The following is a 26,056-nucleotide window of genomic DNA, read 5'->3' as shown; positions in this document are numbered from 1 at the left end:
TTACCGTTATAAATAATACAATAAATTTATAATCCCAATAATTAATTTATTAATTTCTAGAAATAACCCATTAAATATAATAAACACCCATATTACAAATGTCATAATAATATTATTAATCATAATAAATTTTATGTTACAAATATTCGAATTCCATACTATTTGAACTACTTATATAAGTCTCTTATCACTATTTCTTCAAATAACATCAAATTTAGTACAAAAAATTTGTTTTCGCACTACAACACATCTCAAACTTACTCAATGGAGCATCATTTTTTGGACAATATCACCAAACAAATAGACAATTGGTTTATCAAAGTTCGCGTGATTCGTCTATGAAAAACATTAACACCCACAAATGAATAAGAGTCTCCTTGCTTAGAAATGATATATTAGATGAAAAGGTACAAAACAAACATATTTATTGTATTTTTAAATTGGATTTACGAAAAAATTCTTTAATTATTTTTACTTTTTATATTATTTTATAATACTTTATATATAATTGTATTTTAATATAGTTAAAATTATACGTCTTTCAATATGCTATTCATTGTTTCTTTTCTAATAACTTAAAAAAAATAAATGTAGTCAATTTTTTTTAACTAATTATTAACTATGATTTACTAACACTGCAGGGAATATTTCTTCATGTAATTGTGAAGAGAAATATGATGAATAAATTCAAACATTTGTTATAAGAAAGAAATTAAAAGTCTATACTACAAAAAATTTAAAAATAAAAGATGCAAATGATTTGTATAGACCAATTAAATGTACAATGAAAACAAATATTTTACTCACAACAATTGTGAAAGAAATTAAAGATTTAATTTTGAACATTTTTTAATATTATTTTAAATTTGCATCACTTGAGACATTGTCTGACAGAGTTGGTCAAAAAAAATATTAACAGATAATTTCACTTTATACTATTTTAATTATTCTTATTAAAAACAACTTATTCAAAAAAAATCTACACATTTTTATTCTTTTTATTGTAGATGTTATTGAAAAAATACATGCATATCAAAAAATTAAAGAGAAAGAAAATCATATAAATTCAAGACACATCTTTATTAGAAGAAGAACATATATGAAAAGATGGAACAAACAACATAATAGAAAGTGCTACAACTCAATAATTCATAAAGAACATGCCTTCATAAGAATCTACGACAAAAAGAAGAAAGCAACAACTCTAACAATAACCAATAAAGAAGAATGAGGACGAGCGTCACATAATAAGACTAAGACTATTAATTAAAACAAATGCAAAAATCAAACCACCAAATAAAAATGTCACTTTGTACAACTCCAACTCCAACATCTAAATCTTTTGTACCACAAATTATTTTAAACAAAATACCTTTTAAATTTAATTTTAGTTTACCCATATTTAATTTAATTCTACAAAACATAGCTATTTTTAATATTTAATAGAGGCTAGCATAACTTTTGTGATTTGTAGACATCAAATAACTATCAATGATGTTTTTAATAGTGTGAGATTTTATCAAATAGTATAGAATTACTCACTTTTCTTTTACTAATTACATGTTGGACAAAATTTAATAAAATTACTAATTCTTAGACTTTTCTAATTTATTATATACTATTATTAATTTACCATATGTGCATAGTGCGGGTCTAGTTCTAGTATATACTAAATTCTAATCAAATCAACTTCCGTCCATATTAGATGTATAATAATTTATAAAATTAAAATAAGTGAGAGTGTAACGCATTAAACAATAAAACAACACTTTTTTCCTCCACTAGTCATGTACATGTATTAATAACTTAATATGTTTGTTGGGATTGACAGAATCTATCAAGTTTGGAGTTTATTGACCTCCATTGCTGCAAACGCTTGATAGAGTGCCCAAATTTGGCAGGTGCCCCGAATCTCAAATTCGTAAGACTCGATGGCTGTAAAAACTTACAAGATGTTGATCCATCTGTTTTCTCTCTCCCCAAGATTGAAGAACTATATGTGAGCTATTGCACATCGCTAAAGAGGCTTTGCAGTGATTATTGTTCGCCCTCTCTCTGTGGCTTGTGGGCCATTGGTTGCTCCAATTTGAAAGAGTTCTCAATCTCCATGACGGCTGATCATTCCAAAATCAAGTTGTGTTTACCATCAACGGCATTGAGTGAAGTGCCATCCACTATTATGCATCTCAAAGATCTTAAGTGGTTCAGTTTTAACATTAGTTACTCTCTTGAGAAACTTCCTCAAAACTTTACCTCCAAAATTACACTCATGGATCCAATAAAACATGAAGACGACACATGCATCATCTTAAGTAGAATATTGTCTACCCCTGTCTTCTTGTCTCTCAAGGTATTAACTTTCTACAAATGTAAGAGCATGTCTAAACTTCCACACAATATTCATGTCTTACAATCATTACAAGAATTAAAACTGCATCATTGTCATGTCATTACAAGTTTGCCAAAAAGCATTAAGAATCTTCAACAGCTCATATATCTTTGCATCGCTAGTTGTAAAATGCTAAAACACGTACCTCCACTTCCCCCATCTATTATAGGCTTTAAAGCAAGAAACTGCAAATCCTTGAATGAAGTCTCAAGTTTAACCAGTGAACCACCCACAAAACACAATGTATGGTTTGCATTCCATAACTGCACAAAGTTGGATGATGATGCATATGAAGCAGTTTTGAAAGACTTGAAATCCAGGATAGAACTTGTGGCAAATAATGATGAATATCCGCATAATGAAGCAAACAATGGTAATACATTCTTGTATTATTTACCAAGTAAAGAGAGCATAATTAATGAGTGGTTCCCTGACTACTACTCTAGAGAAGCTTCGATCATTGTTGAAGTTGCTCCAGATCACAAGATTTCTTCTTGTCTTGTTGGCTGCATCTTGATTTCTCAATACCAATATTGCAAACTTGGCAAGAAAAAAGTGATATTTGGATGGAAATGCTACTTGGGAAAGGGTTGCAACGAGTGGGAATGGATAGCAACTTCTGCCAATAGAGGACGCTTGACCGGCTCTAATCGCCCTAAGATTGTATTGAAAATGGTATCAGATCATAAGGTAGTATGGTATGATGGAGAGCCTTCCAACAAGATAATGGAAGCAATCAAAGAGAGAAAGAGGGACAGCAGTTGTAATACTATGCTTAAATTTGAGTTCTATGCAAATATAGAAGACAATGAGGAAGTAGTGATAAAAGGGTGTGGAATCCGTTGGATGCATGTCCATGTCAATCATGAAGGACAGATTAGTCCAGATGCCACTCATGAGGGCTATGAATCTCATGACGTTGAGGTAATGCTTCTATTATTAATGTTAGTAGTTTTCACACATTATTGTTGTACTGTGAATTGTTTAGTCTAGAGATCCACAACAAAAATTAAATCATTCAAAATTGATTTTGGAATAATATATATAATGGTAGTAAACGAAAACACACAGTTGATAGATGAATTATCTAAGTGCTTGAATTTTCTTTTTATTTCTTCTACACAAACTAGCTATAATTTTTTATTGTTTCTCTTACAGAAAGCTTCTTTGCTTCAATATTATAGATATATATCTTGCAAAAGTCACTACAAGAATTATAAAAATCAAGGTTTATTATGCTCTTTACTAATTAAAAATGGATCGGACATGTTAACATTTGTTGTTGCACAACAAGTGTTTCACTTTCTCAATAAATTTAAATCACACAAATGATAATAATGATTTATTACTAACATAAAAAACTTTAGACCTCGAGAACGTCAAAGCTACCAAACTAATACATCACTTTGCAAAAGTTATACTATTTATGAATAGACAAAAATTTGAAATAAAACATTTGGCATATTCATGTTTATGTTCATGATGTGTTGTCAATTTTATACCATAGTATGTTGTTTGATATCGTCCTTATTTGTGTGATTAATTATTGTATTGTAGTAATAATGTATTAAATGTGGGGGATCATGAGGAATTATATTCTTGTTGCAGAGACAGAGAACAGAAAACCCGAAAAAGAGTATATTTGCGTCGTGGTTCCAAAGATTACTGGTAAGTTGCCCAATTATGTTAGCTAATCTTTTGATTATACTTGGTGAAATTACTATTTCTTGAGCAGCTTAGTTTTCATATTATAATTGAGTTTGTTTTAATATATGGTCTGCTATTTAATTATTGTAATTGTAGTCGCCACAATCGATCAATATTTTAGTTTCTTTTTTAATTCCACTTTTTATCTCTTTTTTACCTTTATTGATTGATTATTAGTTGGAAGAAGTTAGTCTTCTAACAAAACCCAACGTTATTTTTAATTTGGTAATTATCATATTGAAACTGTTCCATGTTACTGTATGTAATTGTATATATATCATAACTTCAAACATATAATAAATAGAGTTGCTATAGGCTGCAAATATATTCAAATTCAAATTGCAAGAAAAAAATTTATACTACATAAACTACAATGCGTATTGTTGTAAACGCTGCAATATCTGGAATCACCAAAATTAATTTTATGTTGTCGATCTTATAACATACAGTGCTGTATGTAGAGCAAATACAGAAGAAGAGATACAAAGAAATATCACTCCAAAAACAGAATAATATCTTTCTTTTAAATTAAGGTACAGTAACTCTCGTTTCTTTTGCAGACTTATGCAATATCTTTTCCTTTTTTTTTTTTAATGTGTACTTTGTTCCTTGTTTCTCTTCAATTGTGTTGATATTTGTTTTGTGATTATAAAAAAAATAAAGAAGAGAAAACAAATTGAAGAAAGTATAGCAGTGAATGCAAGGTCACGTGTTTCAACTCATATATGTGTTTCTTTTTTTAAATATTTTTTCCCTTCTACAGTGAAGAATATCATTTTATCATATGAGAAATCGAAGAGGAAAGCTTCTGTCGGGAACACCTAAACTTCTTTTAGTTCATTATTGTTGTAATAGTTGTCTATTTGCTCACTTTATAGCACACTTTCCTTGAGGACAGCAACTTTGTGTGTACTAAATGTGCTACGTTTTTATAAATTATTGAATTTTATTAAATGAAAATAAAAAGCTGAGAAATCGGCTTCTGTCGGGAACACCTAAACTTCTTTTAGTTCATTATTGTTGTAATAGTTGTCTATTTGCTCACTTTATAGCACACTTAGCACACTTTCACCATTACTTATTTTCGCTCATTTGATTGTTTTTGAGAAAAATAACAATAATAATTTAATGATAATTAATATTATAATATTGGATTCAAAAGTCTATTTATTGTATATAAAATAAAATGTCTTTAAAACAGGTCCAATTGCAAGAGCCAGTAATTATTCTATTATCTGGCCCATAACAAAAGTGCCAAAGTCCTTTGGCAATATCCTCTTTTTTCGTCTGGTTCATGACTAGCATGTTACACTCACAATCCAAGTTTGATTAGATCAGTTAGATGTTTCAAAAAGAAGAAATAAAAAGGCATGTTCATAAGTGGGTTTAAGCTAAATAAAAAAGTGAATAACCAAGTTCAAGCTGATGGTTCTACTTGAACTTGAGAAGGGAGTTGAATCAAGTTAACTTAAAACTTAGAGTTTAAATTCTGTTTTAGCGAAAGCTAAAGTTGCAGGAGATTATTTCATTTTGTCTCATGCGCAGTACAAGTAAAGAATATGGAAGAAAAGATAAAGGCCAGCATGTATCTTGGTTTGGATTTTTTATGCAATAAATCCTACATCCAGTCTCCACCACAAACCATGGTAAAATTTTCACTAAAATTCACATATTACATACATCAATATTATTGAATTACTCCCTAATTCAACTAGTATTTGCCCCTAAGCTTTCTTCACCAAAGCTTAGTTTCCCATAGTGCTGTCCCAACTAGGAAGGAGAATCTAAACAGATTCAAATTCACCAAGTGCTAACCCAACTAGAAAGGGAAACTAATCCTAGTTCAACAAATCAATACATCAGAAATTAGTGGCTATTATGCATCACTCATGCCTTTTCTCTCTTGCATTTTCAACCTCTCAAGATCAGCCTTTTCTCAAAAACAAAAAATGACACAAGATAGCCATAATACAAAGATCAGAATAAAATTAAGCTTGAGTAGAAGAAAAAGATTCCAGCTCAATGTTTGAGATGGTGATATGAATGTGTGCTCTCTTTTTCTTGCTTTGAAATGATGGAATGAGGCTTCTTATATGTCTTCTACTTGCCTTCATTTCTGCCTCTTCCATTTTCTTGTACCAGCTGCTCGTTGAAACTATCACTGCTAGCATGCAGTCCTTTCTTCATCATGCTCCACTAACTCTGCTAGTTGAGGAGCCCGTCCACCACCGCTGTTGTCCTTTGCTTGGCTTTCTTCCAAGGCATGCACTCCTTTTTCATTTTGCTCCATTTTCCTGCTGCTACTGCTCTATGCAAGTTTGTGTTTTTGCTCAACCACGATCCAAGTATTGCTCTGATGATGTCCTTGGGTTAGTGGAGTGTCCTTCTGTCCTTCTTGCTTTATTTGAGCCACACCTGTCCTTGCATGATCCAACTGTCCTCTTATTGAATTTAGCAAATATATGACCATTTAATATGCTGAGCGGTGCTCTGAGAAGCATTGGGCTTGATTATTACTCTTGGAGCACTAAGGAGCAAATGAACACTAAGTGTTGGGAGCTTTAGCATGTTGATTTGCTGAAACTTATGTTGGTTTGGGCTGATGCAGCATGAACTTGGACAATTGGGCCCGCAACAATTAAAACACCCATTAAATAGCATTGGGCTTTCAATCCAAAGAATGTTTGTCATCATTTGTAAAACCCAAAATCAACTTAGACTTAACACAAGTATTGAAAAAGAAAGAAAGAGAAAAGTCAAAAGTTGGAGCTAAGAGATAAAATCAAATTTGTTGAGTTTAAAAAATTAATAATATTTTGATAATAACAAATATTTAGTATTTAGGTTGAAAATGGTTTGTAGCCCCAAGTAATTTGCAGTCAAGAAAGGATCCAAGCTAAATAGAAGCATTCTCCTTTGCACCAACCATTGCGTCGAAGGTGCTAATCAAAAACCAAAGAAAAAAAAACAACATTGTAAATAAATGAAGATATCTCAAATTAGGTTCAACTGAAAAAAGGTAATCTTTAACATCAAACATCAAAGAAAAAAAAAGAGAAAAAGTCAAATATTGAAGTTGTAAGGAAAGATCAAATCAAATGTTTATTCAGAAGTAAATTATAATTTTTTAGTTTCATTTATATGTAATTATTTTAGCTTGTTGAAACTACTTTTTTCAATGTTGCTCAATTCAAGAAAAAAAAAAAAGAGAAAGGAGCTCTTTCTTTTTGTTTCAAATCAAGGGCTGACAACAAATCTTGGAACCAAAACTAAGATCAATGGTAAAAATTGCTTTTTTCTCACCCATAATTTTTTCCAAAAAAAAAAAATGAAGAAAAAGAAATGATAGAACAGAAAAACAAATAAAGCAAACTAACTTCTTTTACTCATGGTTGTATGGCTTCACAAAACGCTTCAAAGAAAGTAAAGTTGCTTTTATGAATCCTCTCAGGATTTCAATAACAACGAACTCAAAATACCATATTTAATGAAACCATTCGGTTCTATAAAAAACTCTTGATGGTTACTTCCTTTTCATATCAATAGACCAGATCGCCTTGAAAAATGCAAACGGTGCAATCAATAAAAAGATTACTACACTTTTCCATACACCTTAACTTCAATCATCTCCCATTTTTAAATTATTTTATTTTAATAAAGTAAGTTGATTTGGGGCTCTATACTTATAACTCATATCGCCAAGTTATAATTCAAAAAGTTCAATTTGCTTTATCAAAATATCACCAGGCTAAACATGGGGCTATGATTTGATCGTTATAACTCGGTTAAAACGTTATAACTTGGCTATAAACACTATAGTTTGGTTATGAAAATACCAAAACGTATAATAATATTCTAAAACGTTATTATTTCTCATTTAAGTGAGATTTTTTGGAAATGTAACAGAATACATCTCATTCCAAATATAAAAGGAAGGTAAAAAAAATATTTGGACATATTGCAACTTGTAAAGCTTATAATTCACTTACTAATTTGAGCATCGAAGTATCTTTTATTTACAGGTACTCACCTCTTTGTTCTTCTACACCTCTTTGTTCTTCTATTGCCTAAGTATAACTCATTCTAACAGAAGGTCTGCAGTCATTCATTGACGAACGCACTATACAATGGCTAACCTATGCAAGAACAATCATGATTATGACTTAATTAACAAATGTCTTTAAAGTAATACTAAAACGGAAAGTCTCACGGACAAACAAATATAACAAATCATAACCATCATTCAGCAGCCAGCATGTACTCATGCTCTTTATATATATTTGGATTTTTTTTGTTTGCTGTAGAAAAATATTAATATTGGTTATTTGCTGACCCAAAAATTAAAAAATTGTTAACCCTATACTAAAAATATGAAAAACGAAAGTACTCATCATCCTCTTAACATATTTAATGCATTAACAATTAAAATAAATTTATTTTGTTTATTAAAACTTAAAAGATTTTATTTATGAGATTTATAAGAAGTGCTTCTGGAACAGCTAATAAACAGAACAAAGATTATCTAGCATCCATTTTGAAGTTGTTAAGGAAGAAGGTAGTTGGGACTTGGGAGAAAGTCAGACTAAATAACGGAATTAGAAAACGCGTATTAGTTCGATGATGTAAACAACTAAATATTTTAATTTGCTAACTATTATTCATGCAATACAAGTTGTTGAGTTGTTCAAAGTTAATACTGATAAAGGGACAAAAACATGCGTCACATGATTAAGATCAACACTATCAATATTAGTATATTACCTTGATGCTTGTGGATCGGAACAAATTAAAATTTCTAATCAAAGCTAAGAAAGACCAAGGGAAACCACTCGGTAATTAACTTCGTGATGAGTGTTTTAATATAATTACATGTATACAACTCCAATTAAGTCTGCTGAACAGATGACACTTCCACTCATCAGATGGTAATTTCTTAGTTGACGTAGACCTAGTCTACATCGCATATAGTCCACAGATTAATACAAGATATTATTATTATTGTTTGCGTTTCGTGAAAATGTGTAGCTTTTAATTTTATTTGTACACAATACAGCATATGTGAGATGAGAACAAAGTATTTTCTTTCTTATATAATTAACTGCTGATTCATTCCCCCCAACATAGAGGCATGGCACTCTCAGTTGCTGCTGCTGCTTCTTCTTCTTATTCTCAAGCATCTCTCACTCATCAATACGATGTCTTTATCAGCTTCAGAGGTGAGGACACGCGTAACGGCTTCACCAGCCATCTTCATTCTGCTCTCCGCAGAAATCAGATTGAGACGTTCATAGATTACAGAATCCAGAAAGGAGGAGGCATCTGGAGCGAACTTGTTGAGGCCATCAGAGACTCAAACTTGTTTCTTGTTATCTTCTCTGAGAATTATGCTTCCTCAAAGTGGTGCTTGAGAGAGCTGGTGGAGATCATGGAATGCAAGAAGAAGAATGAAAATGTGATTGTTGTGATTCCAGTGTTCTACAGAATAGAACCCACAAATGTTCGCAAGCAGACCGGAACTTACCACACAGCATTCGCTGAGCATGAGAGATCCACGGACCGTAAAGAAGTGGAGCAATGGAGGACTGCACTCACTGAAGCTGCCAATCTTTCTGGCTTCCAATGCGATCACCACAGGTAAACCACTCCAACATTCTTAAATTTCAAAAACAATATATTAGAGATAAATGCTTGAATCAGATTGTGATAAATGGATACTATCCTTGATCAGATTTTACCAAAATTTAGTTGAAGAATTAAAAACTTCTTTATATTGCTATTACAATTTTTGTTTATGTTAAGTGTATTTTGGCTGAAATTTCAAATGATACCTTTTTTTCTTTTTAGAGTTTAATAAGTATTAGACTGCATTTGAAAAGAAGATTTAGATTGAGAGATTAAAATTAAAAGATAAATACTAAATCTTAAATATAATAAATTGAGATATTAATTTTAAATTTTAAATAAACTATATAACTTAATGTTAAATCTTAAAATTTTGAATTTTAAATTTTAAAATTTAAATTTTGAATTCTAAATCCTAAAATTTTAAATTTAATAATAAATATTAAATTTTAGATTTGGACTATTAACATAAAATATAATTGTTCTGAGGGTTACTTGAAATTGGGTTGCTTTTGAATCTGAACGTGATGTTTAGACTCTTTTCGAGGCAGCGTCCGACTTCTTCTGGTATCGAGGTGCCACCGTCCGAGTTCCTCGTGAAGAGGTGGGGGGGGTACCTGCAAAAGACTCTGATGCTTAAATTAGCAAGGATTTTAAGCATGTTTTTTTGGTAGATTGGGTTCTTAATATACCTAAGAGTATCAGTGTATTTATAGTAGAATAGATAACCACCTTTTAGAGTAGTTTCACCTTTGATGGTAAATGACAGTTCCCTTTTTTCTAAGGAAGTTGTTGAAATATTCCTTCTAGATAAGAGGGAGATATCTTAGGAGTTAGTTACTAAGTAAAGCCGAATTGTTGTTATCGTATTCGACCTCGATGAGGTCGGGCAGGTGTAGTAGTTAGATCTCTTGAGTGGGTTTCTATTCATTTTGGGTCTGGCTTCATTTTTTGCCAAGGTATGAACATTGCCCCTGTTTGAGTCTGGTCTTTCAAACTCGTCGGATCCAAGTATTTGTGGATCGCAATTGCTTTCTTATAGATTAGCGCTTTTGGTCGGGATGTACCGCCTTCCCAAAATCACGTCGGGTGTTCGACGTGTTTTAAATAAAAAAGATGTTATGTCTTCTCATTTGTTGCACACGTTATTCTACGGTTACCCTGGTAACTGTGCACCATAAATGAGTATGCTGAAATCTTTCGTAGGCATCATAGGTTATGTCTAAATTGGGAAGATGAGAGAAAATAATGAAATTGTAGTAGTTGACCCTGAAGAGAGGGTCTGTTTTCTCCGACTTGACAAGTCGGATCATCATTTAATCTATGTGTATGATTGCTTTTTTACAAGATTAGGAGTTACCCTTCCCTTTTCTGATTTTGAATCCGAGATTCTTAAATTCTATAATGTTGCTCCTTCTCAACTTCATCCTAATTTTTGGAATTTCTTGAAAATATACTAGCTCCTTTGTCGGGAACTTGATATCCTTCATTCTCTTAAAGTTTTCTTTTATCTTTTTGTCCTCAACCAAGCCTTTCAGCTCCAAGAAACAGGGCTGGATCTCTTTCCAAGCTATTCAGGGTAGGAAGGTTTTTGCCATTTTTGATGATTCTTTCCATAACTTTAAAAATTACTTTTTTAAGATCCGTGTTATAGAAGATGTCCGATCTTTCTTTCTAGGCGAGGGGGATGAGCCCTTTTTCCCTTTGTATTGGGAAGTATATCATGTGATAGTTAAGTATAACTTAGATGATTTAGATGAGGTTGAAGAGAGTGTAGTCGGGTTGTTCCAGGAGTACTAGGGTCGAGCTCCTTATCTGGATATCAAGTGATATTTAGGAAATTCGAGCCAACTTCAATCCGAGCTAGGTAGTCTTTTTTTCTTTTTATAGATATGGCATTGTCAAAATGTCTTAGTGACTAATGTAACCTGACTTTGATGTCGTATAGAAAAAATAGCTCCTAAGTCGGCTGCTATGAAAACACTTCGGACTATCAAGAAGAATGTTGTTGCACGAAGCATACAACTAAAAGAGGCAGGTGATTTGGACTACCTCTCATCTCCTTCTAAGTCGGACTCGGGAGCTTCTGCCTCGGTAAAAATAATTGCTGATCCGACTCCTCAACCAACTCCCCTCCCTCCAGTTTGGTAAAACAAATAGTTCTTCTTCCACCCCAATCACGAGCCAAAGCCTAAAAAATAGAAGACCATCGAATCAGTGGGTGTCTATGAGCAGAGCTTTGATGCGGTGGCTTGGGTCAAAAAACACATCCTTCCAAATAGTTCCATTAGTATGGATGATGTTTCCATAAAGAACCACCTTCAAGTACTTGTCCGAGGTGGAATTCATGCGGTCGGGGTGTGTGCTTCATTGTTAAAGGAGTTGGAGAGGACTCCCCTCGATACCACCCAGCATGCTTTGGCTAACCTTCAAGTTGAAGTGGCATCCTTAAGGGAAACAAAGAAGGAATTGGAGGGCAAAAAAGAGTCACTTTTGTCCGACCTTGGAAAATCTAAAGAGAGTAAAACAGGCAGAGGCAACTTTAGTCATGGCGGAGGGCTTAAAAAAGAAGGCCGAGGAGAGTTATACCAGAGTCTTTGGGGAGAAGCTTGACTTAGTAGATGAGGTCGCTAAGTCTAGAGAGAAATATGCAGAGCTTGAGGAGACCATAGCCGAAGGCATGGACGAGATGGTGGAGAATCTAAAGGCTCAGTTCCAAGTTGTTGCTCCCGAGGCGGATCTCTCCCTTATCCACCCCGATAATATTATGGTTAATGGGAAGATTGTTCCTACCCTTCAAGATGAGGAAGACACTCCTATACCCGATCCGAAGACCTCAGAGGCACAAATTGGACAGGCTTCTCAGATTTTTCCCACTCGATTGGATGATAAGCCTACTCCTTCTGGAACTCTCCCGATTTCTACTATGCAGCCCGAAACTCTTCCGACCTCCAGCCCGAGGACGTTTCTAACTCGACTTCCAATGACCAAGTTCCTCCTCCTTAGATTTTTTTATTATCTTTTAAGTATCTGGATGGCCCGGCTTGTGGGTCTGTATGAACAATTTTAATTTTGTAATAGTCGTAGTTTGAACACTTTATTTTTTCCTACTTAAAGACTTTTTTCCACTACTTGGATGTATGGTAGTTTTTTGCATGAATGAGTATTTCCTTATCATCCTTTACTTAGTTGTAGCTATTTCTGTTATCCCTTTATGACTTAAAAATTTTTATGAAGTCACTTTGGTAGCTTTTGATGCTACTCTCACTAAGTTGGAAAAGACGTCGGCAAACTAAATAAGACATTTTTTAATTTTTTGATTGTAAATTTTGTTTTTCCTTAGTTATTTGAATTCTGACTTTGAGTAGTCGGGCTTATCAAGTTACTCTTGCATTTTGTTTCAGGCCAACTCTTTTAAGGTCAGATCACGAACTGCTTACATAACTTCTTACACTAATTTGTAGTTCGTCGCTTCATCTTGCTGACCACTCAGATTGGGCAAGGATTTACACGATTTTTCGAGTTTAAACTAATGTGTTTGAAGGGAAAATCAATAAAAAAGATGATTTATCATTAATAAGTAGAAAAAATTTACATAAGTTTTCTTGCTATTAAGGATTTTTTATTACCGTTAGCTCTTACTATGGTGCCTCGTTAAAACTCCTTCAGGAAAACCCTTTTCGAAAAAAACCATAAAGTTGGAAAAAAGAGTACACCAAGGAGCAAAGTTTGCTTTCTAACTGTAGTACCTCTTTAAGTAACATGCGTGCCACGACCTTGGGAGCTCATTCCCCTTCAAATCGGACACTTTATAGTAACTATTTTCTAAGATTTCAGCAACCTTATATGGTCCTTTCCAGTTCGCAACCAGCTTTTCCTCGCCCGACTTCTATACTTCGATGTCTTTTCGGATTAATATGAGGTTGTTTGTGGAGAAACTTCTTTTGATGATTTTCTTATTGTACCTTAAGGCCATTCTTTGCTTCAATGCTTTCTCTTTTATTAGAGCTTGGTCTCGGACTTCTGGAAGGAGGTCGAGCTCTTCTTTTTGTGCTCGAATATTTTCTACTTCATCATATAATCTAACCCTTGGAGATTCTTCAGTGACTTCTATGGGAATCATGGCTTCTATGCCGCAAGCAAGTCAGAAAGGTGATTTCCCAGTTGTGGAGTGGAGAGTTGTCTGATATACCCACAAGACTTAAGGGGGCTCATCTGTCCAGACTCTCTTTGCGTCTTGTAGTTGGCGCTTTAACCCGATAAGTACGACTTTCTTCGTAGCTTCTACTTGTCCATTGGCTTAGGGATATTCTATCGACGTGAACTGGTGTTCAATTTTGAGGCTTGCCATCAAGCTTCTGAAGGCTGAGTCGGTAAACTAAGTTCCATTGTCCGTGGTAATGGAGTGTAGAACTCCAATCCGGGTAACAATATTCTTGTAAAGAAAATTCTGAATTTTTTGAGCTGTGATGGTTGTCAAGGATTCTGTCTCAATCCACTTAGTGAAATAATCAATCCCAACTATAAGGTACTTTACCTACCCGGGTGCCTGTGGATATGGATCAAGGAGGTCTAGACCCCATTTTGCAAATGGCCAGGGTGAAGTAATGCTAATGAGTTCTTCTGGAGGTGCTACGTGGATGTTGGCATGCTTTTGACAAGGCAGACATTTTTTAACGAGGTCGACCACCTCCCTTTGCAAGGTCGGCAAAAAAAGGGCTCGGATCACTTTCTTGGTTAGTGACCGTGCTCCTAAGTGATTTTTTTTTCTAAGACCTCCTTAGCCTTCGAGGTCAGGACACACTTCAATAGAGGTGTGGATACTCCTCATTTGTAGAGAATATTGTGGACCAAGGTATAGTTTTGTGCTTCCCTTATGAGCCTCATTGCTTTCCTTTCTTCTCCAAAGATGATATTGAATTTAAGATATTCGATTATGGGGGGAATCCGTCCTAGGTTTTAGTTGGATACGGTCATTGTTCCCGACTTGTCGTCTCCTTTTAACATTGATGGTGCGTGGAGAGTTTCCTGGATTAAGCTTCTATTGCTGCCCCCTGGCTTGGTGCCAACTCATTTAGAGAGGGCATCAGCTCGGATATTGGATTTTCGAGTTATATGTCGGAATTTTGTTTTTGAGAATTGAGTTAAATATTCTCGTGATTCTTCCAAGTACTTCTTCATGTTTGGATCCTTAGCCTAGTAAGTCTCATTGACTTAGGAGGTTATCACTTGAGAGTCATTAAACACAATCAATCTTTCTGCCCCGACTTCTTTAGCCAGCTTCAAGTGAGCAAGTAAGGCCTCATATTTTGCTTGATTGTTAGAAGCAAGAAACTCAAACTTTAATGAGAGTTCAATCCGAGTTCCTTCTTGATTTTCCAAAATTACTCCCACTCTACTTACAACTTTGTTGGATAATCCATCTACATACAAACTCCAGCTTGTTGAAGTTTCCTGGGCTTCCATATATTTTGCCGCAAAGTCCACCAGATATTAGGACTTCACCGATGTTCGAGTTTCATACCTTAAATCAAATTCGGAAAATTTTATTACCCATTGAAGCATTTTGCCTGCAATGTCTGTTTTCTGAAGAATATGCTTCATGGGTTTATTAGTTTGGACCTTTATAGTGTGACATTGGAAATAAGGTCGAAGCCTTCTAGAAGTGATAATAAGGGCATATGCAAACTTTTCTATCTTTTGATAGTTTAGTTCTGCCTTCTGCAGAGCTTTGCTGACAAAGTAGATAGGCTGTTGTCCGTGTTCATCTTCTCGAACTAATGCCGAGGCTATAGCCCGGCTTGCAACTGCCAGATAGAAGATGAGCTCTTCCAAGGAACTATATATGTTTATCCATTTTCACTTCGATCTATGCTGTGGTTATCTTTTGCCAGGGATGATGAAGCTAAGCTAATTAGTGACATCGTAAAAGCAATTTTGCCACATTGTCTGAAGAACAAGTGCTTCATAGATGGACTCAAAAGACCTTTTATTTGTAACACAAACTATACCCGCGTTGAATCTTTGATGAGACTCAAGATGGAGAAGGTTCTTGTGATTGGAATTTGGGGTATGGGCGGTATTGGTAAGTCAACCATTGCTCAGGCTCTCTTCAATAATTACTCTTCTCAATATGAAGGCTCTTGCTTCTTGTCAAATTCAAGAGAATTAGGAAAGCCATGTCTCAGTGACATATGCAGCAGACTTCTCTCCCAATTATTAAACCAAGATCTTCATAATACCAATATTGGAGTACTAGACTCTCGCACTCAAAGTAAACTCAAGAAGAAGAGGGCTTTGATTGTACTGGATGATGTGGTTGATTCGCCAATTGCAACTGATTTGGTTCCAGGTTTGCGTACTTGCCTATGTTCTGGTAGCATTGTCATTTTGACAACAAGGGACAGGAGTGTACTTACAAGTGGAGGAGTTGAACAAATTCATGAAATCAAGCAAATGAGTAATGGAGACTCCTATAAACTTTTTAGCCATTATGCCTTTTCTGATCCCCATCCCAAAGCAGAGTATGGTGAGGTAACAGCTAGAGTCATAGATTATGCTAAGGGCATTCCATTGGCTTTGAAAATTTTGGGATCATTTCTTCGCGGCAAAAGTGTAGGTGAATGGGATAGTGCATTGAAAAAATTAAGGAAGTATCCCAATGCAGATATTCAGAAGGTGTTGAGGTTGAGTTATAATGCATTAGATGATGTTGAAAAAAGCATCCTTTTAGATGTTGCATGCTTTTTCCATGGACATAAAATGGAGGAAATAACAAGAATATTAAATTCTTGTGATTTCTTTGCAGATATAGGAATAAAAAGTCTATTGGACAAGTCTCTTATAAGTATTTATTCAAATGGTGATTATAAATACATCCAAATGCATAGTTTGATACAGGAAATGTGTTGGAAAATCATTCATGAAGAATATAGCAAAAATGGTGGTCAACAAACAAGGTTGTGGAATACCGAAGAAGTCTGCAATATTTTCCAAGATGAAAGAGTAAGGAAATTATGATTTAAAGGTTTGGTCTTCAAGATGAGTCTATGCATGTATGTATCAAAATATTGCTTACAGCAACATGGTACTAACATTGTATTCCAATGCTTATCAATTTTGCAGGATATTCATGGAGTTGAAAGCATGATTGTGGATATGAATCAAATTACAATAGATCCATGTATAATCATCATTGCATTAAGGAAGATGGCAAAATTAAGGTTACTTGCTTTAAGAGGAAATGTCAACATAGATCTTGAACGGAACAGAGTGCTTTTAGAAAATTTTCAACTTCCTAATGACTTGAGGTATATTGAATGGAATAAATGTCCACTTAAGTTTGTTCCCTCTATTTGTTGGCCTCAAAAACTTGTTCAGCTTTCCATGCGAGATAGCAATGTTCAAAAACTTTGGGATACAGTTCAGGTAGGATCATGTTTTCATTTCTCTTTTATGTTTTTTTTTTCACTTTCATCGAATACTAAAATAAAGATTGATATTATAGAAATTAATTAGTATAAAAAGCGAAATTTGAAAGAATAAAAACTAGAGTAGTTTTGATATAATATTAATTATGGGGCATTTTTTTCAAGATTTATAATTTATAAACTTACTCTATTATGTAAGATTAATTTATTCCTATATATTGTAAAATATTCTTGCATGCTAATTAGTTTTTAAAAAGTCATATTTTTATCATTTAATCAAAAGAATTTTTTTATATAAACTTTTGTGAGAATAAAATATCAGAGAAAATTTAGGGACCAACACTTTATTAAAATTTGGCCAACACTTAACTATCAAGATTCAAATTAAATGAGATATAAAAGAGATAAATATTAGACTACACCCAATAATTATTTATATATATCCATCATAATTTTTTAAATTAAAACAAAGAACATAATTGATTATAAATAGTTTCTTGTCATTTAACATTTTCTTGTTTTGCTACATCATATTAATTTACTATATGTCATCATGCAATGCTTTCTTCATCAAAAAGAAAGGATGAAAGTAATAATCAACCACATCAAAGGGTTTTCATTTTCGAAAAATTTCCGCCCAAACAGATTTTTCACTCCTATGAATTGTATATAGATGATGTTTAATTTGAATTGACCAACAATATATATACTAAATACTAATCAAATCAAGTTCCATATTCCAAGATTCGAATAAATTATGTATTATTTTAATATTGTAATGGACAACTAAAAAAGTTCATATGCTCAATATGTTTTTAATAAAATTAAATTTTAAATGTATTTTATATCTATTCTAAAAATATTTAGTTGTATTGATTAGCTGGAAACACTTTTTTATATACGTGTAAGAATAAGAGAAGAAAAAAATTGTTCAAAAAATATAGTTAATTATTCTAAAAATATGAAAAACTTATTGTCATTTAATATTTGATATTAGATGTATAATAATTTATAAAATTACAATGGAAAAGTATAGGTAACCAACAATTTTTTTGAACAATGTGTAAACAATGTGAATTAATAGGATTAAAAAAGTAAATTTAATTAATAGCATTAAATTAGAGTGTAGTGTCATGTTGTTCAAGATGATCATTGTTTTCCTAGCATTCCCCAATTACAATAAGTGAGAAAGTAACGCATTAGACAATAAACTAGCCATGTACATGTATTAACATGTTTGTTGGGAATGCCAGAATCTACCAAGTTTGGAGTTTATTGACCTCCATGGCTGCAAACGCTTGATAGAGTGCCCAAATTTAGCAGGTGCCACGAATCTCAAATTAATAATACTCGTTGGCTGTGAAAGCTTGCAAGATGTTCATCCATCTATTTTCTCTCTCCCCAAGATTGAAGAACTATATGTGAACTATTGCACATCGCTAAAGAGGCTTTGCAGTGACTATTGTTCACCCTCTCTGTGGGGCTTGTGGGCCAATGGTTGCTCCAATTTGGAAGAGTTCTCAATCCCCATTATGACTCATCATTCCAAACTCAAGTTATATTTACCATCAACGGCTTTGAGTGAAGTGCCATCCACTATTATGCATCTCAAAAATCTTGAGTGGTTCGGTTTTAACATCAGTTACTCCCTTCAGAAACTTCCTAAAAAATTTACCTCCAGAATTGCACTCACGGATCCAATAAAACATGAAGATGACACATGCATCATCTTAAGTAGAATATTGCCCACCCCTGCCTTTTTGTCTGTCAAGGAATTAACTTTATACAAATGTAAGAGGTTGTCTAAACTCCCAGACAACATTCATGTCTTACAATCATTACAACTATTACACGTGGAAAGTTGTCATGTCATTACAAGTTTGCCAAAAAGCATTAAGAATCTTCAACAGCTCATAAAGCTTCTGATCGTTGATTGTGAAATGCTTCAATATGTTCCTCCACTTCCCCCATCTATTATATACTCTAATGTAGTAAACTGCAAATCTTTGGAGGCAGTCTCAAGTCTAACCAGTGAACCACCCAGAAAATATCATGCATGGTTTGGATTCCATAACTGCACAAAGTTGGATGATGATGCATATGAAGCAGTTTTGAAAGACTTGAAATCCAGGATAGAACCTGTGGCAAATAATGATGGATATCCGCATAGATTCTTCTACTATTTACCAAGAAAAGAGAGCATAATTAATGAGTGGTTCCCTGACTACTACTCGAGAGAAGCTTCGATCATTGTTGAAGTTGCTCCAGATCACAAGATTTCTTCTTGTCTTGTTGGCTGCATCTTGATTTCTCAATACCAATATTGCAACCTTTCCGAGAAAGAAGTGATATTTGGATGGGAATGCTATTTGGGAAAGGGTTGCAACAAGTGGGAATGGATCGCAACTTCTGCCACTAGAACACTCTTGACTGGTTTTTATCCCGTCAATAAGATTCCATTCGAAATGGTATCAGATCATAAGGTAGTATGGTATGATGGAGAGGGTTGCAACAAGATAACGGAAGCAATCAAAGAGAGAAAGAAAGGCACCACTTGTAATCCTTTCCTTCAATTTAAGTTCTTTGCTCAAACACGAGATAATAATGAGGAAGTAGTAATAAAGGGGTGTGGGATCCGTTGGATGCATGTCCATGTCAATCATCAAGGAGAGATTAGTCCAGATGCCACTCATGACGTCGAGGTAATGCTTCTAAATTCTAATACTAATGTCAGTAGTTTTCACACATTATTGTTGTATTCTCAATTATTATTGTTTAGTCTAGAGATCCACAACAAAAATTAAATCGTTCAAAATTGATTTTGGTATATATATAATGGTAGTAAACGAAAACACAGAGTTGGTGAATTATCTACTTGCTTGAATTTTCTTTTTATTTCTTCTGTACAACCTAGCTATAATTTTTTATTGTTTCTCTTACACAAAGCTTCTTTGCTTCAATTTTATAGATATATCATATATATCTTGTAAAAAAATCAAGGTTTACTATGCTCTTTACTTATTATAAATGGACATCTTAACATTTGTTGTTGCACATCAAGTGTTTCACTTTCTCAACAAATTTAAATCACACAAATGATAATAATGATTTATTACTAACAAAAAAATCTTTAGACCTCAAAAACGTCAAAGCTACCAAACTAATACATCACTTTGCAAAAATTATACTATTTATGAATAGACAAAAATTTGAAATAAAACATTTTCGCATATTGATGTTTTTGTTCATGATGTGTTGTCAATTTTATACCATAGTATGTTGTTTATATCGTCCTTGTTTGTATGGTTAATTATGGTGTCGTAGTAATAATGTATCAAATGTGGGGCATCATGAGAAATTATATTCTTGTCGCAGAGTCAGAGAACAGAGAATCAGAGAAAGAGTGGATTTACGTCGTGGTTTCAAAGATTACTGGTAAGTTGCCCAATTATGTTAGCTAAGCTTTTGATTATACTTGATGAAATTACTTTCTTGAGCAGCTTACTATTCATATTATAATTGAGTTTGTTTCTGCTATTATCATTATAATTGTAGTCGCAACAATCAATCAATATTTTAGTTTTTTTTTTTATTTCTTTTTTACCTTTTTTTTTTTTTACTTTATTGATTGATTATTAGCTGGTAGAAAGTTAGTTTTCTAACAAAACCGAATGTTATTGTTAATTTGGTGATTATCATATTGAAACCGTGCTATGTTACTGTATGTAATGGTATATGTATCATAACTTCAAAATATTATAAATAGAGTTGCAATAGGCTTCAAATATATTCAAATTCAAATTGCAAGAAAAAGAAAATTATACGACATAAACCACAATGCGTGTTATTGTAAAAGCTATAATATCTAAAATCACCACAATTAATTTTTATGTTATCGATTTTATAACAGTGTTATAAAGCAAATACCGAGGAAGAGATATAGAGAAATATCACTCCAAAACAGAATAATATCTTTCTGTTAAATTAAGGTACAGTAACTCTCATTTCTTTTGCAGACTAAGTGTTATGCAATATCTTTCCTTTTTTTCTTGTGTACTTGTTCCTTTTTTCTCTTTAATTGAGTTGGTTTGTGATTATCAAAAAAATAAAGAAGAGAAAAGAAATTAAAGAAAGTATAGCAGTGGATGCTGGCTCAACTCATATATATGTGTTTCTTTCTTTTAACTTATTTTTTCTGCCTTTTACAGAGAAGAACATATCATATGACAACTCCATCCAACACGAAAGCTTCTGTGGGGAACAGTTGTACTTCCTTTAGTTCATTATTGTTATAATAGTGGTCTATTTGGTCACTTTATAGCACACTTTCTCTGAGAACACATCATTACTTATTTTTGCTCATTTTATCGTTGTTCAATTTTCCCTGTCAATTTGGCAGTGCAGTTTAATTTGCATATTGTTTTTGCCACTTTCATGCTTTGTTTTATATTCATAATAAGATATTATCTATTATTAGAAGACGGGTTTTGATGATAATTGAGTCATGAAGGGAGACCGTATAAATAAATGTTATATCATTCAGGATGTCATTATTTCAATACAATACTTAACTTGTTTGCGACGTAGGTGTGGTAACCATTATGCATCTCAAAAGTCTTGAATGATTCGGTTTTAACATCATTTACTCTCTTGAGAAGATTCCTCAAAACTTTGCCAACACAATGGTACTCAAGGAGCCAAAACATGAACACGACATATACACCCCTGCCTTCTTGTCTGCCAAGGAATTAACTTTATTGTAATGTAAAGTTCTCTAAACTTTCAGACAACATTCATGTCTTACCATTATTACAAATATTATCATTACAGAATTGTGATGTCATTACAAGTTTGCAAGAAAGCATTGGGAATCTTCAGAAGCTCATAACTCTTTTAATCTGTAAAATGCTTTAATACATACCTACTCCACTTCCCCCGTCTATCATGTTCTTTTGTGTAAACAACTGCAAATCTGTGGAGACAGTCTCAAGTTTAATCAGTAAACCACCCAGAAAAGACAAGGCATTCATTAGTTTCCATAACTTCCCAAAGTTGGATGATCATGCATATGAAATCATTTTGAGAGACTTGAAATCTAGCATAGAAATTATTGCAAATAATGATGGATATCCGAATAATGAAGAAAAAAATGATAATATCTCCTTCTACCATTTACCTAGTAAAGAGAGCATACTTAATAATTGGTTCCTCACTACTACTCTACAGAAGCTTCGATCATTGTTGAAGTTCCTCCAAATCAGAAGCTTTCTTCTTGCCTTGTTGTCTGCATGCTACTGTTCACAATACCAATATAGCAACCATTGGAATAAGCATATGATATTTGGATGTGAATGCAACATGGAAAAGGGTTGCAACAAATGAGAATGGATAACAACTTCTCACAATAGACCACACATGATGGTTGTATTCAAAATGGTGTCAGATCATATGATAGTATTGGATGATGGGGAGAATATTCCAACAAGATAATGGAAGCAATCAAAGAGACAAAGAGGGAAACCACTTGCAATCCTTTCCTTATGTTTGAGTTCGCTGCTCAAACAGTGGATAAAGAGGAAGTAGTGATAAAAGGGTGTGGATCCATTAGTGAACAATTTGATACAATACTCAAAGCTCCAATATTTAGAGATCACATTCCTTCTTGTTCTGTTTTTCATGCTTGCCTTGCATACCAAGCCATCGATAATCCCTTCATTAATATCTCGTTATTTTCTTTTTATTTTTTTCCTCATTTTTTTCAGCACAACTTTCACGTACTTTCCTTTTCTTAAATAGTTCTTCATAGTTTCTTACTCTGTAAAGGTTGACCAAGCTTCTCTGCTTCACTTTTATAAATATATCTTTCAAAAGTGTGGCACTTTGTAATATTCATCCTTTTTAATATCAAAATAAGTTAAAGGATTTAATTTTAATGTTGTATGATATTAAAGTTCTCCATACTCTTGTCTAATTATATATAAATGAACATATTAACATTTTTTATTGTATTGGGAGTATTTTCACTTTAACAATAAATATAAATCACAGAGAATATTATAGATGACTAAAAATTTTTTAAGACCAATTAAGAGTATCAGTTTAATTTTATAATGCAGTCCTATAGTTGACATCGTTTGTTTGTGTGGTTAATTATTGTATCATAATAAAAATCTATTAAATGTGTATATTTACGACAGTTGGATAATGAAAAATTTATATTGTTGTCTTAGAGAATTGGAGAAAGAGTGGATGCATATTGTTGGGATTCGGATATTATCAAATGGCTCCGAAGATTTTTTGTATATTGTTTTGCTTTCTATATTGGCAAATGGCTCCAAAGATTATTAGTAAGTTGCCTCATTATGTAAACTAAGCTTTTACTTATATTATTTGATGATATTGCTGTTTTTTCTCGAACAGTTTAATTTTCACATTATAGCTAAGTTAATTTTAAATTATGGTCTACAGTTATAATTATTGTAGTTGCAATATTGCTGATAATTGTTATCAGACTGAAATTAAGTGTGATAGAAATTTACATAATTTGCTTGCAATATAATTGTATCATACCTTCAAACATGCTATAATAGGTTGCAGTATATATTCCAATTCAAATTACAAGAAAAACATTATACTATAACAACCACAATGCTTAGCTACAGTATCTGCAATCACCACGATTAATTTATTGTCAATTCTATAACAGTGGTGGAGAACAGACACTGAAGAAAAGAGAACAAGAAAACTCACTCCAAAATCAGAATAATATTTTCCAGTTAAATTATTGTGTATGTGGTGGTTCGTTTTTAGTGTTGCAACATATTTTTAGTGTTGCAACATATGCAGTGTTAATGAGAAACTTAAATGGTACTCATTTTGGGGGTTTTATTTCTTGTCATCTAACTATTGCGTTGTTGTTAGGTGTGGATATGGGGCTGGCATAAAATGCTATATATTGATATGGTTATTGGCTTGTCTTTCTTTTAATCCACCTTAAATGTTAAGAGGCTTTTGTTCTATGGGAGCTTCGGTAAAAAACTAAATTAAAGTACTGGTGATGATATGTTGACATTTATTTACAATAAGTATATATTCAGAGGGAAAAAAAAACTAATTTTGGATTCATTTATTACGGTGAAAATGATGAAATTATGTTCATACTACCAATTATTACCCATAGTGAACTAGGAATTTTTTTAGTATGCCATGATCAGAAAATTATTGCAATTTTTAAGTGAATATATATTTTTTTATCTACAAGACTTCATATTCACATTGAATATATTTCAAAAGAACATAATAATTAGTCACAAAAAATATATATAATAATCTCTCAATAGAACTAACAACACTTTATTTATAAGTGAGTATCTTGCTAATAATATAAGATTAAACATACTGATATCTAATTCTATTCAGATTTTTCTAAACTTATCTGACAAGTTTCTCTCATTTTTATTTATTTATTTTATCAAAATATGGTTGAATAGGACAAGAGATGTCAAAGTTTAACTGAACTCCCAGACAACATCTCTTTGTTATCATCATTGTTGTTGATAACCATTCATGACACTAATATCATGACCTTTCCAGAAAGCATTAAGAATCTTCCTCGGCTCAAACTTCTTTTTATTCGTCACTGTGAAAGGTTACAACTTGTACCAGAGCTTCCACCTTCCCTTCAAGCTTTTAAGGCCTGGGACTGCAGATCTTTGAGGACAGTGTCAAGTTCGAGAGAACAATTAAAAAGACAGCAGGGTACTACATTTGCATTCCTGAACTGTGTGAAGTTGGAGGAAGAGTCATGCTTTACCATTTTGAAGGATGCCATTGTTAGGGCTGAAGCACAACAACTATCATCAAGATTAGAAGAAAACAGAAATGAAGAATTCATTGTTGATGACGGTGATCTTTTTCTTAGTGAGCATGACGTCAGTGTTGGCAAGGTTTGTTATTTCTTGCCAATTAGAGGAAGTAAACTTGATGACTTGTTCCATCATTGCTCTTCACAAAATTCCATCAGCATTCAATTGCCACTAAGTTCCAATTTCTCTGGTTTCATTTTCTACTTGGTTGTTCCTCGGATACAACCATGTGATAAGGGTGACATTGAAATGAGTTTTGGCTTTGAATGTTACTTGGAAACAAGTTGGGGTCAGAGGATCCATAAAGCAAGTTCGTCCTCACTGAGGTGGAGAAACTGTGTTTCCATTGGATTTCAGATGAATCTTTTGTCGGATCATGTGCTATTGTGGTATGATTTTCAATGCTGTAAGGAGATAATGGAAATAGTTAGAGGAAGAAAGGCCATTGATGATGATGATGACAAGAATGCAAATCTGGAAGTTAAGTTCTTAGCTCGGCTACCAAACAAGGAGCAAGTGGCGATAAAAGCGTGCGGCATCCGTTGGATATACCCAAATATGGAGGAGGAATCAAGAAGGTGCAGATTCAAGAGAAGCAGGGATGTTTTTGAGTTAGAAGCCATTGCATCTCCACATAAAGAAAAGGGGTTCGAATCTGATGATGAAGGGGAAGAACTAGTTCCTCCAGCAAAGAAATTTAAGCATAGCTTAATGGAAGTTGAATCAGTAGAAAACTTGAGGTAATCTTTTAATTAATTGGTTACTATAACGGAGTGTTAATCAGTTTAGTTTAATTTATGCATGCTTTAGCCAAGATATGCTAATAATATTTTCCTCTTTAAAACAAAAAAATGAACAGGAAAAAACTGGAACAATTTTTGCACATTCAATTTGATGGAGGCTCTCTTATTAGCGCGGAGATCAAATTGGGGTACAATGTGTAGTCCATTTGCAATTAGTTCTTATGAGCAATTTCAGTTTGAAGCTACATATTTTGATTATATTCCTTTTATTAATAACCTAAGACTGCATATTCTTAGCTA

General features: G+C 33.1%; 2 protein-coding genes and 1 long non-coding RNA gene across 4 annotated transcripts in view; all 3 read left to right on the top strand.

Annotated features, from left to right (window-relative positions):
• Window positions 1-21,732, top strand: part of LOC107614869 (TMV resistance protein N-like) — a 51,843-nt gene extending 30,111 nt beyond the window's left edge. Inside the window, exons 1-6 of one of the 2 annotated variants that reach the window (XM_021110490.1) lie at window positions 15,560-16,723; window positions 16,844-17,146; window positions 18,402-19,850; window positions 20,524-20,583; window positions 21,059-21,137; window positions 21,357-21,732. In XM_021110490.1, coding sequence (XP_020966149.1) covers window positions 15,590-16,723; window positions 16,844-17,146; window positions 18,402-19,850; window positions 20,524-20,583; window positions 21,059-21,091 — 2,979 coding nt within the window. In that variant the 5' untranslated portion in view covers window positions 15,560-15,589 and the 3' untranslated portion in view covers window positions 21,092-21,137; window positions 21,357-21,732. Of the gene's footprint in view, window positions 1-15,559; window positions 16,724-16,843; window positions 17,147-18,401; window positions 19,851-20,523; window positions 20,584-21,058; window positions 21,138-21,356 lie in introns of those variants that run through there. The other variant, XM_021110489.1, reaches the window with a different exon arrangement.
• Window positions 1,705-3,121, top strand: LOC110266238. The gene is made up of 2 exons (XR_002353321.1): window positions 1,705-2,350; window positions 2,559-3,121. It is a non-coding gene; the product is annotated as an uncharacterized LOC110266238 (long non-coding RNA).
• On the top strand, window positions 9,138-9,768 carry LOC107614868 (toll/interleukin-1 receptor-like protein). The gene has a single exon (XM_016316994.2). It carries the CDS (start codon window positions 9,225-9,227, stop codon window positions 9,732-9,734), a length of 510 nt encoding a protein of 169 aa, XP_016172480.1. The 5' UTR covers window positions 9,138-9,224; the 3' UTR covers window positions 9,735-9,768.

Source organism: Arachis ipaensis, chromosome B09 (assembly GCF_000816755.2).
Source record: "Arachis ipaensis cultivar K30076 chromosome B09, Araip1.1, whole genome shotgun sequence".
Classification (NCBI taxonomy): Eukaryota; Viridiplantae; Streptophyta; class Magnoliopsida; order Fabales; family Fabaceae; genus Arachis; species Arachis ipaensis.
This window is presented reverse-complemented; position numbering and strand designations above follow the sequence as displayed.